Source organism: Candidozyma duobushaemuli (assembly GCF_002926085.2).
Source record: "Candidozyma duobushaemuli strain B09383 chromosome Unknown C_B09383, whole genome shotgun sequence".
NCBI classification, from domain to species: domain Eukaryota; kingdom Fungi; phylum Ascomycota; class Pichiomycetes; order Serinales; family Metschnikowiaceae; genus Candidozyma; species Candidozyma duobushaemuli.
In genome coordinates, this window is record NW_020289897.1 from 1,299,172 (window position 1) to 1,316,044 (window position 16,873).

The 16,873-nt window shown below is 46.4% G+C and overlaps 7 protein-coding genes across 7 annotated transcripts; 3 read left to right on the forward strand and 4 right to left on the reverse strand. All coding sequences in view use genetic code 12, as the record gives it.

The window, feature by feature from the left end:
* Window positions 1-1,493: 1,493 nt before the first annotated feature.
* On the reverse strand, window positions 1,494-2,480 carry CXQ87_003462 (uncharacterized protein; the record flags this gene model as incomplete). The annotated part of the gene is made up of 1 exon (XM_025481938.1): window positions 1,494-2,480. One exon carries the CDS (start codon window positions 2,478-2,480, stop codon window positions 1,494-1,496), a length of 987 nt encoding a protein of 328 aa, XP_025336556.1.
* Window positions 2,481-3,733: 1,253 nt separating this feature from the next.
* Window positions 3,734-4,689, forward strand: CXQ87_003463 (uncharacterized protein; the record flags this gene model as incomplete). Its single annotated transcript, XM_025481939.1, has 2 exons — window positions 3,734-4,617; window positions 4,653-4,689. The coding sequence occupies 2 exons, from the start codon at window positions 3,734-3,736 to the stop codon at window positions 4,687-4,689; spliced, it is 921 nt and encodes a 306-aa protein (XP_025336557.1).
* Window positions 4,690-4,748: 59 nt separating this feature from the next.
* MSN5 (karyopherin) lies at window positions 4,749-8,483 on the reverse strand (the record flags this gene model as incomplete). Its single annotated transcript, XM_025481940.1, has 1 exon — window positions 4,749-8,483. One exon carries the CDS (start codon window positions 8,481-8,483, stop codon window positions 4,749-4,751), a length of 3,735 nt encoding a protein of 1,244 aa, XP_025336558.1.
* Window positions 8,484-9,035: 552 nt separating this feature from the next.
* On the reverse strand, window positions 9,036-9,846 carry RPF1 (rRNA-binding ribosome biosynthesis protein; the record flags this gene model as incomplete). The annotated part of the gene is made up of 2 exons (XM_025481941.1): window positions 9,036-9,779; window positions 9,817-9,846. 2 exons carry the CDS (start codon window positions 9,844-9,846, stop codon window positions 9,036-9,038), a joined length of 774 nt encoding a protein of 257 aa, XP_025336559.1.
* Window positions 9,847-10,104: 258 nt separating this feature from the next.
* CXQ87_003466 (TFIIH/NER complex subunit) lies at window positions 10,105-12,033 on the reverse strand (the record flags this gene model as incomplete). Its single annotated transcript, XM_025481942.1, has 1 exon — window positions 10,105-12,033. The coding sequence occupies one exon, from the start codon at window positions 12,031-12,033 to the stop codon at window positions 10,105-10,107; it is 1,929 nt and encodes a 642-aa protein (XP_025336560.1).
* Window positions 12,034-12,993: 960 nt separating this feature from the next.
* Window positions 12,994-13,773, forward strand: CXQ87_003467 (hydroxyacyl-thioester dehydratase; the record flags this gene model as incomplete). The annotated part of the gene is made up of 1 exon (XM_025481943.1): window positions 12,994-13,773. One exon carries the CDS (start codon window positions 12,994-12,996, stop codon window positions 13,771-13,773), a length of 780 nt encoding a protein of 259 aa, XP_025336561.1.
* Window positions 13,774-14,276: 503 nt separating this feature from the next.
* Window positions 14,277-15,131, forward strand: RBT7 (Rbt7p; the record flags this gene model as incomplete). The annotated part of the gene is made up of 1 exon (XM_025481944.1): window positions 14,277-15,131. The coding sequence occupies one exon, from the start codon at window positions 14,277-14,279 to the stop codon at window positions 15,129-15,131; it is 855 nt and encodes a 284-aa protein (XP_025336562.1).
* Between the last annotated feature and the right edge of the window lie 1,742 nt (window positions 15,132-16,873).

Genomic DNA, 16,873 nt, shown 5'->3' on the forward strand with positions numbered 1-16,873 from the left:
TTCCTTTGCTTAAAAGCCCGCTTCAAAGAAAGCCCGCCTTCATCTTTGCGCCTCGTTGGCGTAACAGCCAAGGCTATTGTGATGTCAAGCACATATCCCACATGGTGTCAGCAATCCACCTGTATGGCAACATTGCTCGACATTGATGATAAGGTTGGACAAAATCTTGACACTCTGCTGCTGACGGTGCAAATTCCAACCTCCAGCTTCTCGTGCAAGTTTCCAAACTGTTCGGGCACTTTTGTCTCTCATCGTGCAGCAACATCACATGCCCTTGAAGTGTCGGTCACCTTATGGAGTCCCGACTGGCCATTTTCGAAGCTGGGCACGACAATTTTACGTATACCAGTTGCAGATAGGCCGTACGTTTCAGAAGCATGGAGGGAGATTCCCTTCCCGAACCCTCGTACAATGGTGGTTCTAGGCCAGTTTAGACGGAAGCATTTTCAGCCACACCTTGTGGCAGCAAAAGAGATTGCCAGGTTGGCTGAGTACGACACGGTCTTGCTATCCCAGGATACTCGTGCCACGCTTGAGAAAAATATTGTCTGGACCACTACAATCATCACGTATAGCCATCTAGATGGGACTGGGTCTCTGGCAAGGCAAACAAGTAAGATCGACTGGGATATGCCAGTACTGAATCACAAGCCCCAAATCGTACCCAAGCTTGAAAAAATTTCGGATTCCGCTCACCCACGGGCAGCACTTGTTCACAAAACGAGTTGGGGTCGAAGCATGGCTCTCCTGTCACATTTTGGATCTTTTTTCAAAGAAGACACTCCATATGATAAGGTGGTGTCTTCAAAGGGATTGGAATGTAGGGAAGAGCTCGCAGCGTTAGTCGGGTTTCGCCCGCCAAAGGACCTTCCTCAGTGGCCTGGGGACAACATTGTGAGGCATCTGACGCCAATTCTGGACTTCCTCGGCATCACCCTCGAATATCTGATGTATCATGAAAACTCGCTTTGCGCAACTGGTGAATGTTCAGAATTGGATCGGCAGTTGAAACGATTCATGATCCGTCTGGTGACGGTCAAGGTCGTGATTGACGTCATGATTAAGACAAAAGGAGGCTTGGTGCGTTACGACTCTTGCAAGCGAGATCTAAAGCGGCATGAATGGAGTGGTAGCCAAATTGTGAGTGAGTATATGGTGGGTCCAAGGCGTTTTTACGTTTGGCAATTACCCATGGACTTTCTCAACGAGAATCTTCCTAATTTGAAACCGACTTTCATCACGAACTCCATGGCGAGGTCGTATAGGCTCGAAGTTGATATTGAGTTGTCCGGCTTTTGGCCTCGCGGGCTTCGCTGTCTGATTCCCATTAGTGTGCTCTATGAGAAACCTTAGAGCATTAGTTCCTTAGACGGTACTCACTGCAATTTGGCCAGAAGCTGTGAGAGATCAAAGGCGACTTTATTTCCTTCTACTTATATGTAAAAACATGTATATATCCCAACAATTCATGACTTCAGGTGTGGATTTGTGCCTTAAATATTGAAGATCACAGCAACAAGCGGCATTAAGAAACTGGGTAGCAATATTGGAATGCCGGAGGATTCAAGCTCGCGTACAACATCCCCCCACGATTTCAAGCTGTCCTGAGTAGCAAATAAAAGTAGGGCCAACATCAATGCGCATAAGCAGGGAGCGGTATAAGACCTAATCCATTTGCCTGGATACCACCGCTTCAACTTTGCCAGCTTACCCAGCAAAACTTTCTGGAGCAATTGGTCGTATTCTCTTGATGGAAGATTCTTGCGAATGAAGTAATTTTTTAGTTTGACAAGAACAAAAAAAACATCCTCACCTTCCTTCGCCGGAGCCGAGCAATAGTTATTGGCAAAAATGGCAGCCACATCGTGTATGTTCTCGTCAGAGTACTCCTTTCTTGCAAAAACCATCCTAACAGTCTTGTTATCAACATTTTCCGAACCAAACAGCTGGACAGCCTGTATGATCAAATTGATGTTCTGCTCCCTGGACATGTCATTTTCTTTGTAGTGAGTCTCAATAAACCCCTCCAATTTGCAGTCAATCCACCAAAGTCTCAATCTCTGATTTATCAGGAAAATCAAGTCGAGCAAGCAGGTTAAAGCTTGAAGCAGCGCAATGAGTAAAGCCAGTAAGAAGGCTGTTCTATGAGCGTATCTAAGCAGCCCTTCAGCATCATCCTCTCTATAATTGAAGTATGACCGGACGGTGGTGGCGAAAACAAGAGCACAGAAGAAAGGACCCATCCATCCGCAAACACTCCAGTAATTCGAAACCAAATAGCCGCATCCACTACGTATGCCCTCTTTGTAATTGTAGTTCCATGTTGCCATCCATAGTTGTCGAGGAAAGCCCAAGAGCGGCGTAGTGTGACGCCGGAACTCACCATTGGTGGGAGAGTCAGATGGCATGACGAGCGCCATGAGATTGATCAGATAGCTCAACATTCTTTCACGCTCATCCCTCGTTAGGTCTTCAGCCATTGTTCGTGCTACCAATAGATTGAGTTCATATCTCAAGAAGCGGTTTAAAAAATCTGACGGAAGGGACGTTCTTGCTCTTGCCAGGCGATACGGATGTGGGGTTGGGCCATTTGGAGGAGGGGCTGGACCACCGTGTTCCCGGACATTCTTCACTGGTTCCCTTGGATTGCTTGCATTCATGATTTAAATGTATTGATTTGAGAGCGGAAACGTGGAGGTTTATATAGTTTTGCCCCTTGAGTGGATCTTGCCCGTACAGGTGAAACAGCTTTTTGCAGCCATCCCAATTCGGCTCTTAGGGGGTAAACTGGACAAATTGCCACGTCAGCGTATGTTAGGAAGACAACAAATGTTGGAACAAGTGCTTGATATTTTAATGAACCGCAATTCAGATGGATTCGGATTCTGTGGTACATTTCGAGCGGTATAAATGGGATGCAAGAATAAAAGATGTAAATGTTCCAGTATGTTCTCAAAAAGCTCTTCAAAATGTCAATATTGGAATCATCCGCCGCTCCTTTTATCAAAAAACGAATATGACGTTTTCAGTAAGACAGCTTTAGCGAATACGATGACACTTTCCCCAGACACAGCGCTTCTTAAATAGCCATAATTAGCCACCATCTGTAGCCCGCGCATAAGTCCATTAAGGTCGAGATTCCAGTGGAGTTAACCAATTGGTCTGATAAAGACATATGTATAGGATGGGCGGACCTTCGAACCACATTGAAACACAATTCGTCGAATCAGGCAACTCTTCAATTATTTTTAGTCAATCGTATGTACCAGTATTTGTAAGTTTTGCATGAAAGATCCTCGTCGGTACGTCAGATCTGAACCTTTCCTGATACACCATTGAAACAAGCCCCAGGTCAGTAGCAGAAAGCTCGAAATCTGGATCAGAAAGGAATCTGCACTAATGACGTAACATCAATCTTTTTTTGAGGACAAAATCAGCATTCTTCAATTCACTGCAGTTTATGGATATGTCAAGTATACTTGGTTCATTAGTCTAGGATCTGCACATCGGTGTTAGAAACATCAGACCCTTCACTCAATCTCAAATGTCATCTATCGCATAGTAAAAGTATATTGATACATTGTCTAATTGTTCAACTCCTTCACTCCATACTCTCTAAATAGACTGGGATATCGAAGGTGGAAACATGCGTATGCAAAACATCAAAATATCCTGCACACGCACCTACTTCCAAGCAGGCATCTCATCACCCTAGTACCAATAACGACCCTAAATGTCCTTTTCTTTCGGATTCTCTCAGGCCGATTTCTCGGACGATGAGCTAGATTCAACCCCCGTGATTTCCAAACCACAAAACACCAGTACATCTGAAGCACCAGTGGAGATACCTCCAAAGATACACTCTCTCAGCTCCATCTTGAAGACCCTCCTCAATGTCAGAATCACCTTTGACAATTACAAAACAGCCAATGGGAACATTGTGTACAGACGTGAGCTTTTTGATGTGAAACACCAGTGCATGACTGAGGATACCGAAGGCGAAGCGAGTGAAATCAACAAGATCTTACTCGGTTCAGGCGAGGAGCTTGATCTTGAAAAGAACGTGTACGAAGGTGGCTTCAAGCTGTGGGAGTGCTCTTACGACCTTGTCGATGACGTGGCCAAGAAATCTGAGTTGTTGTTCAACAAAAAGTCTGTTTTGGAGCTAGGATGCGGCTCTGCTCTACCTTCCTGCTTCATTCTTATGAAATGGCTAGAGCAAAAGAAGTCGGATAAGACACTTCTACTTGGCGACTTCAACTACGAGGTTCTTCGTTTGGTGACCGTTCCAAACCTCATAGTGCATTGGGCTTCCACTCTTGATCCTCAAGAACTCGCTGATCTTCAAAATCCAGATATCCCCATGAAGAACGACGAGGTTGAAGTCACTCCACAACTCAGCGAAGCATTCATTGCAGCTCTCGAGAAACAAAAAATCGAAATCCATTGCATCTCAGGCTCTTGGGGGCCATCGTTTGCAGAACTCGTGAAGCCATTCAAAACCGACTTGATCTTATCCTCTGAAACCATTTATTCCTTGGACACTTTGCCCATATTTATAAAGTTGTTGCTCGACATCATGAACGGGAATAGCTGCCTCGCTCTTGTCGCAGCAAAGTCCTATTACTTCGGCGTTGGCGGCTCGCTTCAAGAGTTTACACAGCGTCTTCCATCGCCCTTGGCTCATGAGACACAGAACGTGCCAAACTCTCTGCTCAAGAGAGCCATTGTTCAAATCACCACATAGATTATTCCTCGCCAAAGAGATTGTTGAGCGCGCCATTTTCAGTGAATGGATCGTTCATGATATCGTTGGCGGCTTTTTTCTTCTTTGTGATCGATGCCATCTCAAGCTGCTTTTTCCTCATCTTTAACTCGGCATCTTCAGATGACTCCAACTGGTCACTCTTGGAGATACGAACCAATTCAAGTAACGCCATTCTTTGGTGGCGCAAAGATCTGGAACCAACCAAAAGGTTCTCGAAGTTCGAGACATGCAGAGAGGTGATGTTGGGTAAAGTATCCATAAGAACTCTTGCGGGATAGTCGTTCTTCGATCTCAATGCACAGTAGAGGGTTGTAAGCGCCGTCGCAGCTTCGGTGTGAGTCTCCACAAAATAGTCATCAAGCAAAACCTTCAATAAAGAATTCATGAACACATCACAGAGATACTTGTCAACATCATCGTCCTTAAGTACGATGCCAGGTAAGATGTTGCGAGCCACAAGAATGGTATTGAAAGAGCATTTTGTGTCCTTGAGGCTGATAATTCGACAGCAAATCTGCAAAAACGCACCCATTACCTCCTTGTTGGTAGTGACCAACCTCTTGCAAGCAAATTGGGTGTCGGTCATAGACTTGGCGTTGAATTGAGGTATGATGTCCATCAAAAAGCGAACGACTGTAGCAGTAAGCTGTCTAAGCATATGTTCCTCCATCATCTCCTCACTCAAGGTGGCGTCATCTTCATTACCTTGTAGCTGGAGGCCTGTATTGTACACTTTTTCCCATTTATCCCCAATCAATTTGTCAATGTCGTAGAGTGCTTTTGGAAGGAGTTCACCCATAAAAACATCCACGTATTTGACAGGACAATTCTTCACGACGCTTCTAAGACAGCTGTTGATCATGTGTTTCCAGCTGTGGAGGGTAACGCCGACGGTGTCGCCGGCTAAAGAGTTCCATAAAGACGTTGCAATGTTTGGGATTTCATAAAGCGTGTCTTCAAGATGAGACAAGGAGCCAATGGTGAGGAAAGCGTATTCTCTTGTATATCTGACGAGATGGCCAACGCTGTCAGCAAAATCTCTCAAGGTCAAAGCAGCTTTAACGCTTTCCTCAATAAACATTTCTTTACTTTGAATCGAAACACCCTGTTGCCAAAATCTTTCCAACTTACTGTAGCGCAAGAAAGCTTGAACGGCCTCAGGAAGGTCCTTCCAATTGTCTGGGTTGTGATAAGCCTGAATTTGAGCAAGAAGCTGAAGGACATGGGGTATGATCGGAGTGACTCGAGGCTTCCAAAGCCTGAGCAATGCTTGGTATTCCGGAGAGTCATGACTAAGCTTCTCAATGCTGTACTGAATAAAAATACGAGTAGCACGAATAGGGAATATTGACAGCCAGTGCTCTTTGAGCTTGTTTTTGAGAGCCTTGCCCTCTTCGTCCATCTCAGCTTCTAGTAAATTGCTGGTAGCAGTGATATTTCGTCTCTGGAAGTATTGGGCAATCTCAACAATTCCTAGCCTTTCCATGAACCAATGCAAGTCAGAGAGACCCTTCTCAGTCTCAGGTGCAGACCATGCCATCAAGTCGGGATCCACAATTTTGGCAAAAAGAGCATCCTTATTCTCAATGGTTGAGCGAGATGCAATGACCAAAAGGAAAGACTTGAACGCCACGTTCTCGTGATTGCTGACTTTGTTTGAGGCCAAGATGTTGGAGATTACATTCTCAAGCTCGGAGAAAATCTTCTTGAGGGACTCGGGCATAATGTAAGCTAATCTGTTAAGCTCGGTACCACAACTCGTCCTCAAGTCACGAATGAGTTCCTTCTCCTCGTCATCTATATTTGGAGGATATTCAAAGGTAGCTGTTGTCAAGATTTTTTCCAACACCTTGAACATGAGCGGGCTGACATCTTTAAGCAATGGAGCGAATTGAACCATGGTCTGAACTTGCTTTCTGATGAGCAATGGTGAGGCCAATTGCATAGCTAATAGACGTTCACCCAAGTCCTCCACGAGGCCATTAAGTCTATTGTTTTTTGCCTCGAAATCGTCCCCATTGTACCAAATTCGCCAGCGCGATACACCTCTGATGCTGTTTTCAATAATGTTGAATTGTGCAGATCCCCAGTTGAAGGGGTCGGATTTTTCTTCCAACTTGGACTGGTTTATGCAGACATTACCCAAATGTGAAGAGAAGAAAGCTTCTAGCCTGCTCTCTAACCACTTGAGACCTTCTTCAGGCTTTTTGCAGACGGTAATACGAACAATGTCTTCATTGAACTTTTTGTAGTTAGAAAGAAAAGAGGATGAATCCAGAGCCAGATCAAAATCAAATTCCAAGAACTTTTTAGACGCATCGTCCTCACCGATCCACTCGTAGTTCAACACTCTATTAGCTGCAAGCTCCATCAAATCCATCAAGACATTGACCACAGGCTCTTTGGAGCTTAGTTCGTCAAAGCGTAGTGTCGTCACCCACATTTGCAACGAGAGCCCAGATATTATTAAGCTCGGGTGGCTTGTGGTGGTGAGTATAAGGCGGAGGTATTCACTCACATCTGCCTTGTCCCAATCAATTCTATTTTTCGCTGGTAACAGCACGTTGAGATATTCGCTTAGAGAGACAATCATCTCCACCGTTTTCTTAAGCAAAGCATATGTCTGCTCGTCGATATCATCAGGATCCACTTTAAGCGAATGGTAGAATTGAGAAAGTTTTTTGATACCCTCAGCTGTGAAAATGCTGCCAACAAAGAACTCAAAGTCTTCCAGGGTGGGGTATGCCCTGGTGAATAATATATGCAAACAGTCGACGGCAAGAGTTTTGATTTTGACGTCGGAGACGGTGAGGATGTTGATTAACGTTGTGAGCACGTTCTCTCCACGCAACACCGAGGGCTGAACCCAGTGGAGACAGGTTTTGAAAGTGCTTAGTATCTTAGGCACAAATGCTTGGGCTGAATGTGATGAAATGTCACTGTTGGAAAGAACTTCAAGCAAGAAGTTGCTCCATTGGCTGAACCAGCCTTCAGAGACATATTTGCAGGGTGAGATCCGAGGGTTGGGTTCGTACATCTGATCTAGCACCGATGAAGGGTGCACAATGAGCACACTGAGCTGGTTCAAGATGGGCGAACGTTTGCTAGCAACAATGTCGTCCAAAAGGAAAATGTCCTCGAACAACGTTCTGGTGATCACCAATGACAACTCTCTGCACTGTGGATTCTCATTCCAGAGAGCCCATAGATCTGCGTCCATAGAGCTCCAGCCATCGGCCAAGTCCTCTTCGGAAGCGGGGTTCTGGCTTGAATCGTTCTTCTTCCCGTCAACCTCACCTTGACGCTCATTCACGTCTTCTCCTTTCACTAGCCAACTGCCCCATACACGCTTGGCCAAGGACGCCCACAAAAACGCAACCTTCTCCTTCAAGTAATGCGGGTCGTTCACCGTTGTCTTGCTACATAGCGTGACGATCCACTCTCTCAATGTGCGGACCTTGGCTCGATCAAGCGTTTGGAACTTGCTGCTCACCACGTGCTGGAGTAGCAGAAGGCCAAAATGCCTGACTATGCTGTTTCTGCCACTGTCACAAGGCAAGGCGAGCTGAAACCCCCAGTAGGGGGCTTCCTCGTTTCGTTTGATACCCTCTAAGAATTCTTGAGCTTCTCTTCGTTGTGCATTGGTCAGACGCGGTTCATGGATCACCTCTAACGCCAGAACTATTTGCTTGACGCCAGAAGAGTCCATTGTCATTGTAAAAAAGGGATCTGGCGGTTGTTTTGGGATCGAGTCTCGAGGTGCTTTTGCTTCTTATCTGATGGTCGATCTGTGTACCTGAATTGCTAGGCCCTGTACAGAAAAAACACGTTGAAGAATGATGGATCCTTTGAATAGCGATCGCCAAAAATATAATATACCTATATGTGCTATTTTAAAAAGACACGGGCGGGTTGGACCTTGCTTTCTCGACTCAATGGTTCTTTTTGATGAACTGCTTCTAGGTCACTTACACGCCTCGCGGGATGGTGAAGGAGGCACGGGTTTTTCTCGGCAAACAAACCATGCAACTCCAGAGCTCTTTGTTTGAGACATGACCGAACGTGCATTTTGCGGTGCAAATTTTGCTGATGCTGTGGAAATCGGAATTGCAAAGAGGGTCACGGTCACCAGCCAATTTTACATTTCTAAGCCTCCATTGGCCAATTGCATGCTGTGAGTGAAAAAATACTGCCAAATCTGCACAATGAAGCAAGTCCCCTAATTGAAAAATCAACCACGGTGCCCGAACACAATTGCCATCTCCGCCTAAAGATAAAACTTTCTCTTGTCTTTCTCCATGTCTGCCTTGAACTCCCACTCGATCTCCTCCTTAATGCCCTTTTGCAATCTCCTGAGCTTCAATGTGAACTGAGGCCCTAGCTCTTGAAGTCCCACCCTCTCGTTTTCCTTGAACAAGTAACGGTGTCTTCTGAAAAAGATGTAGTCTCTCTGATTATGCAACGTGATGACCTGTCTGCCCTGGATCTCGGGCTGTTTGGGGAAAATCGCCTGGAACAATCTGCCCACCGTCTTACCTAGACGAGTGTTGAAATTGTTCAAGATAAGCTCTGGAATATGCGTGGTGGCCTTACCGTGGCCTCGGATGCCCTTGGAATCCACCAATGACGACACGGAGAAGTAGAACGTGGGGCCTTCGGGAAGGTGGATAAATGTGATGCCGTTGACCTTCTTCCTATCTTCGTTGATCACAAGAAGGTCGGTGTACTCTCTGTTGGAGCAGAACTCAGCCATCTCCTTCATCAGGTACTCCTTCTTTCTCTTGACAAATGTAGCGTTGGGCACGAAGTCCATCATCATGTCGGCAAACTCGTAGGCTGCTTTTCTGGCACCAGCGTTAGTGGTGATCAACACCTTGGGGTCTTTCTGGGTTCTGTCAAAAAGCTCAGAGAACTCGTCTTCACCTTCCAACTCGGCTGAAATCGTCTCGTCGTAAACACGTTTGGACTCGATAGTCTCAGGAACGTTGGCTGCCAATCTCTCTTCCTTCAACTGGGGTTCTCTCTTTCCTCTTTGGCTCTGGCAGCACGTGCTTTATGCCTCTCTTTGGCACGCTCATGCTGGATGGCCGCAAACACCTTCTGCCTGCGGTGCTTGTTTTTTATTTTTTTCAATGTCTCGGCCGTGGTTTCCTGTTCACTCATGCTGATTTGGTGGTAGGTTTCTTTCCAATCTTTCGCGATGCCCTTCGCATCACCACAATACTGTGTACTGGCTTTCGCAGCCAACCCTCCAGAACCATAGTCCACACAACTTTTTGCTAAAATAAAAAAGGATGCCATTAATGAAAGCTTAGCAAACTCAAAATCTTCAATGCTTAGGCCTCTAGGGCACGCTTTCCATTGTCGTTTTTGCCCTCGGCTGCCTCCTTCTGTGAAGCCTTCACCGCAGCTATGTAGTCTGTGCATGCCTTTTGGGTGCTGCTCTTAAGCGGCTGTAAGCAATTTTCAAGGTCCTTCATCAACTTCTGCTGAAGCTTCTCGTTGTCTTTTGTATGTGGGTTTTCCTTAATTATGGCGGTGATTTTCAGCTCAAGCGCATCAAGAGCGCTCTGGCAAGAACGCAAATTCGAGAAAAGCTTCTTGAGCTGACTGGGATTGCCGGAGTTCAAGAAAAGGTTCCAAAAATGCAGCAAAAATTCCACAATTGTGACGTTGTACGTGAGGAGTTCTTGGACAACGTCGTTAGGAAGTAGATTCTCTCCAGTTGGGATATTCACTTCCTTGAGGTTGTTGAGCGACTTGAACGTCCTGAAGTTGTATTTCACGAGTGCTGTGATGTCAGTGGCAGCTTTCGATATATCTCCAGTCTTGGACTTGTAGACTTCACTAAGATCATTTCCGCTCGCCGAAGAGTTGAACACATTGGTTGTCAACAACAGCCCTAGGTCGCCAACTTCAACCTTCTCCTCCTGCTCAGTCTTGGTTCTCTGCTCCTCAAGACTTCTGCGAGCTCTATCGGTCTCGAGATGAAGCTGGAGAAACTGGATGTCTTCTGTCTCGTTCAAATCGTTCAAATCGAGCTCTCGCTCGTGCTCTCTCACCTCTTCATCTGCCGTCTCTTCATTCTGCTTGCCCAGGGAGTTCATGTCGACCATTTTGCTCGAAAGCTTGTTCATGTTCTTCATCAAAATGACCATTTCGTTTTCCCTCTTTGGCTTCTGACCACCGCCTACTCCAGAGTCGTTTCCGTCGGCATTCTCGTCAGAGAATTTCATGGTGAAATCAGGCAGAAGGCCTAATTTCTGTGAATTATCCTCCTCGTTGCCAAAAAGATCAAGAAACTTGTTCACCTGGTAGTTGGCCTTCGTATTGATCTTGTCGGTTTTTTGCTTCTTCGAGGGCTCTTCGCCGGTATCCTCGTCTAGATACTTGTCAATCACGACATCGCCTCGAGTGTTCAGTGTGTTGATACGGTCGCCTCGAAGACGCCTGAACAACTTGGAGTTGAAGAATCGTGACCAGAATTCACCCTCGTTGAGTTTAGCAGGCACAAGCTCGTCAAAAGCCCGCTTGATCACCGGATACGTCTCGAAAATCTCATTAATTGTCACACGCGTGACGTTGACGTTGACCTGGTTGTCGGACGTTGCCACCGGCTTAATGGTGGAAAGCACATTGTAGGGTCCTCTGTGTTGGGATATCTGTAAAGCACAGGTTCGTAGCTGACCAATTCGGCTCGACCAGAACATCATGGGTGAAAGCTTGAACTTGATCACCGACTGGGTGAAAACATTCCGCAAGTTCTTATCCTCAAGCAAGAGTTTCTGCTGGAGCTTGTGGTTCTTAAGTAGACTAGTATCAGAGAGCGATTTCGGGCTTGAGAAGTCCAACGGGTTCCCTGGTTGGGGCGTGCCTTCTGGAGTGCCATCTTTTTCACCTGGACCAGGGGATGCCGTCGCTGTGCTTCTTTCCGATCCAGCAGGGCTATCCTTGATGATGGTCTTCTGACGAGCAATGATCGTTTGGAGAGCGTCCTTCACCGACGTCATGGTCTGGCGGTTATTGAAGCTGAGTTTGATGTCCTTGATATCCGTGCTTGGCGGCTCAGAGTAGAATAACTTGAGCACCATCTTGGGAGACGAGTCTGGGGTGGTCTGGAGTTTCGATAGAGCATTGAGTGGAATCTCCAACGACTTATCCTGGTCGATTGCCTTCCACATAAGCTTGGACGGCGCGGTATCTTCACGGATCTGGACCAAGCCAGAGACCTTGGAAATGACGCAAGCGCCAGAGACAGTGGCCATAGGAAAAGTGGTTGGAACTGAAGAGTGAGCTTGATGTCCGGGTACTGTATGGAGGTGAGAGCCACCGTCTGGGATGTTGATGATTTGACTTGGTGTGGTTCTTTTTTGTATTAGTGGTATGGGGGGGGGGGGTGCTGATAGATTGGTGAAAAGTTACGATTTGCCAGGGATGTGTGATTTTTTATGGTTGTGGCGAGTATTGGTTTGTGATGGTGTTGTACTATGGCTGCGAAGAGGTGGATGTGGTGCTCATGCAAAGACGATGGACTTGGTGGTGAAATTTAAGAAGAAAAAGAGAAAAATGGTCACTTTAAAAGGATTCGATAAGTTGTGAAATCGAGCTCATGAAAGCTGGGGTTGTTCAATTATTATGCACTGGTAGGGCAACCCGCATATAGCAAGCCGAAAGGGCCCGCTGTATTTCAATTTTTCAGAAGATTTAAAAAAAAAATCTTCTCTATAAGGCTGTAAGATCTGACGTATTCCGAATCTTTTCCTCTTGGATTCACTTCCTAGGAGGTAGTATTCACATTTTGCATTATTTGTGTGATCCACAGCTATTCCCAACAACATCACTACCGTCACCCGAAAGTTGCAAACTTTTAGATTCCTTCAATCAAAGATTTTTCATACTCACGGATTCAGTAAACCATAATTGCATTCAATCTCTCAAGCTATACACCCACTATCAAATTACTCTTCCACCAATTCCTTCTCTACCCCAGGTTTTGCACCCAATTCGCGATACACCAAATATCACCTCCATCAACCCTCATCAATTCCACACAATCTCCTCCCCAAGGGATAATTAACAAAACAAAATCTTCCCAATTCCCTCATGTCATTGGCTCGATGGACGTCCCAGATCAAAAACGCTAGATGGACTTGGGACGACACGGTTTCTCTAGGGCAGCTTAAGCATCTCCGAACCCTTCTCAACGAAATCATTCCTTCCAAAACATGGACTCTCTACGGAACGAGCCTCCTTTTCAACAACCAGACAAACGCATCTTTGGGCTGGACGGCTATGATAATTACCAGGCGCCACAGGAGAACGGAAAGCAGCTCTTTGACCGGAGAATGTGGGTTTCAGGGAGCTTGAAGTTTCGAAAAACACCAAGGATCGGGGAAAGCCTACGATGCATTGAACGCATCCAGCTGGTCAGAAGAGTAGGCGACTCGGTGTTTGTGGCTGTTCTGCGAGAAACACGGAAATTGGATTTCGATAGTGAAGTGGAAGGTGGATCCGTCAAAGTCGGCAATGAAAATACTGGAGACGTGTTAGTCAGCGAGCTTCGGTCGTTGGTATACAAATGGAGGGCTGATGCCTCGGAGAATACGGAAACCAAAACCACTGAATCCAGCTCAACGGTTACTCAGAACGAGACGAATCCCGATACCACCTTGGAATTCACAATATCGGCTTCTCAGGTGTCCCGATTCAGTGCTCTCCAGTACAATATTCACAAAATCCACTACAACTGTGACTACTGTCTCTCCGAGGGCCTTTCAGACGTCATCGTGCTGGGACCGATGCTTGTGAATATCATGCTACATTACTTTGCGCTGAGGTATCCCAAAGCAGCAATTGAGCTGTTTTCGTACCGTATGAGCGAGCCGTGCTATGTGGATAGGCAATTGAGGATCAGTATGGAGAATGGCGAGAAAAATGTGGAGATAGCAGTGTGGGAGGGCAATAAGAAGTTGTGCAACGGCACAGCGAAGAAGTCCACTGGTTGATTGAGTATAAAGGAGGAAAGTGGACGTCTTTACTCCTTGAACAATTCAAAATGCCTTCTCTTCTGACTACGGCGTTGATGCCTCACCGACCTTGCATATTTATCAACACTATCGCTTGCAGCCATGCGCAGTGGATGCACGATCCACACCAAGATACAACGCTAAATATGACGGAACCGGATGTCTAATGACCCCTTCCCCGGCAACCGGACTAAAATTTCGCCTAATAGTGCCGTTCATTCAGTTCAAGTTGTCTTTCACAATTGCGTTCGCAGCCGTTCCACTGAGCGGCCCTGCCTAAGCCCTGACCCTAATTGCAGCTCACTCAAAGAAGCAAGTGCCGATTGGCCAGGAACCTCAAAACTCCCGAACCTGTTATCTCCACGTGCCTCGGCTACACCGATTCCGTTTGTTGACATACACGTGCGTACTTGTATGCCCGTCTGCTTCAATTTGCACCCAATCTATAAAAGGCCCCAGAAGGTCGGCTTTCAAATCGTCAAATGCTTAGCCTCCTTACACTCGCTACCTTAGCAGCAGCAGCCCCTGCTGGCTGCGTCTGCAAGCCTAGACTAGTCTCTAGATTGAATCACGAAGACTACAGAGTCGAATCGTGTTCTGGTGTCAATGAAGCCAACTACTTCTCGTGCACGGCTCCAGGAAGCGTTTCCCAAGAATCCTGTTGCTACGAGGACTTTGGCGTGATTATGCAAACTCAGTTCTGGGACTACAATACGGGTTCCAAAAGCGAGGGCGTTGAGAACGTCTTCACCATCCATGGTCTTTGGGACGACTTGTGTGACGGCTCTTACAACCAGTATTGCAGACCGGAGCTTGAAATTTCCGACTCCGAGAGCCTTGAAGACATCATTGTGAACCAGTTTGGTCGCCAGGACTTGTACGACGTGATGTCAAATTACTGGATCAATACGCAGAACTCGAACGTGAATAATGGTGGCTCCGAACTGCTTTGGGAGCACGAGTACAACAAGCACGGCACGTGCTTTAACACTCTTCGTCCTGAGTGCTTTTCTGGCGACTACAAAAGACACGAAAATGCCATTGCGTACTACCAGAAGACTGTCGAGTTGTGGGAGACCTTGCCCACCTACACTTTCCTCGAGAATGCAGGTATCACCCCCACCTCGGACCGCTCATACGCCTTGCTGGACATCGAGGCTGCTTTGGCTGCTGGTCACGACGGCAGTAAGGTTTATGTTGGCTGCAGAGATGGAAAACTTTCTGAAATCTGGTACTACTACCACGTCAAGGGCAATGTGCTTACCGGTGAGTACAAACCGATTGACTCGCTTGGAAACACCCAGTGTCCCGACCAGGTTTGGTATCTCCCCAAGTGAGGGAGTTATGCTTGAATTGCATGACGTCTGAATTAAAGCATCCAAGGTCAATTGAAGAATGGCAATGTGGCAATGACTTGAACATACATTTATCCATAATTCAAAAGATTACTTCTTGAAGCCGCAGAGGATGGTATAATAAATCATCGAGGAGTCATGAAAGACACTCATGGTCGTCCTCTGATACTCATTTAATCGCTGTACAGTGAGTGCTCGAACGTTCCATCTTGCGATGGTTGCCTCTAATTTCCTTTCTGGGCCTTCTACCTCCACTTTCCTTCTAGGTCTATATTCTACGATGTTCTCTTTTTTTTTTTTTTTTTTTTTTTTTTTTTTTTTTTTTTTTATATTATTCTTGGGGGTCCCGCCGGGCGAGCTATGTATAAGTAGTCTATAAGTATCCTATGTACAAGCCAAAAAAGTCGAATGGGCCGTGGCTTCCGCCTATGTACAGTGGCCCACCGAGTTGAAAAAGATCCAAAAACGAATTGAATGTTAAGGAACGGCGAGTTTCGGGTTAATGGGTAAACGAGTGACGTTTGGAAAGTATCCATCTTGGGATTCGGGACTTGATTTGCGACTTTTCATCTGCAAGATAAGACCCCATGCATTGACGAAATTTCGCAGCCAAATGCTGCCAGGCTAGGCTGTGATATATCGACTTGGTTTTGAAAAATGTGTGACCAGCATGGACGTCACCTTCTTCCAGAAGTCATGATTTTGGTGCAATTTCCACAGGCATCCTGTGTCCCCAGGTCAAGGGCTGCATCCAAAGGGTGCCAAAATCCTCAAGTGTTCTTGTTCAGCCGGGATGTCCACCACAGACACTGAATGGTTTTTCTTTCTGCCTAAAAAAGAAAAAAGTTTCACACCAACCGTCAGCTGTGAAGCCGGTCGCTTCTTCAAAAAGGCATATTCTCCCCCACAGCTTCATGAGGGTTGCCCTATACAGCAGTTGGGTGCTGACCCACCACAGATCATGTTGCACCGGCTCGGTAATATATGGCAGTGGTTCTCGTTCTGCCGTTTGTATAGCAGGCCGTGATTGGCCCGGCTGTGATTTTTGAAAGTCCACAATTAATTAAAACGTAGAGCCAAGAGCTTTGAAAAAAAGCTGGCGCCGTCAGGTGAATTGTGGAAAAGTCCGAACGAATCCATGACGACCGGGTCTCCCCAGACCGGCCAATCAGGAGTTCCAACGGACAGAATCCGATTTTCCTCGTGGCTCTCGAACATCCAGTGCTCGAGCTCTTCGTAGCCAGAGGAGGAAACAAGTCATCCTTACCGACATGTCTCCAGAAAAGGCCCCATTTTTTGTTGAGGGCGTTTTCTCCTTAAGCTTATTTGCAACTTAAGGCAGGTGGATCGGGGCTTCCCCTCCCCTACCACAGACCAGAAAGATGTAAGTTAGCAGAAGGATAATCCGCTGAATGGGCTGAAACACAGGAGGACTTCCCCTTCCTCAAGCGTAGCAGCACCGTTCCCTTTCTGGAGAAATTGAGAAACCAATTTATTGATTTCACCATGCCAGCGTTGGCGCCATGGGCACACTCTATGAAAAGTGCCGTCCGACTTCCCCTTCTTCAAGCGATTTTTATAAAGCACACTCGTGCTTTTTTTCTGAAAACTCTTGTCAAGAATCAACAGCAAGAAGTCTATTGCCTTTTGACTGAAGGAGGCATCCACATTTCTGGCTGGCTGGCTAAACAAGACATGTACTGAATGCTTTACCAGCACCCCCA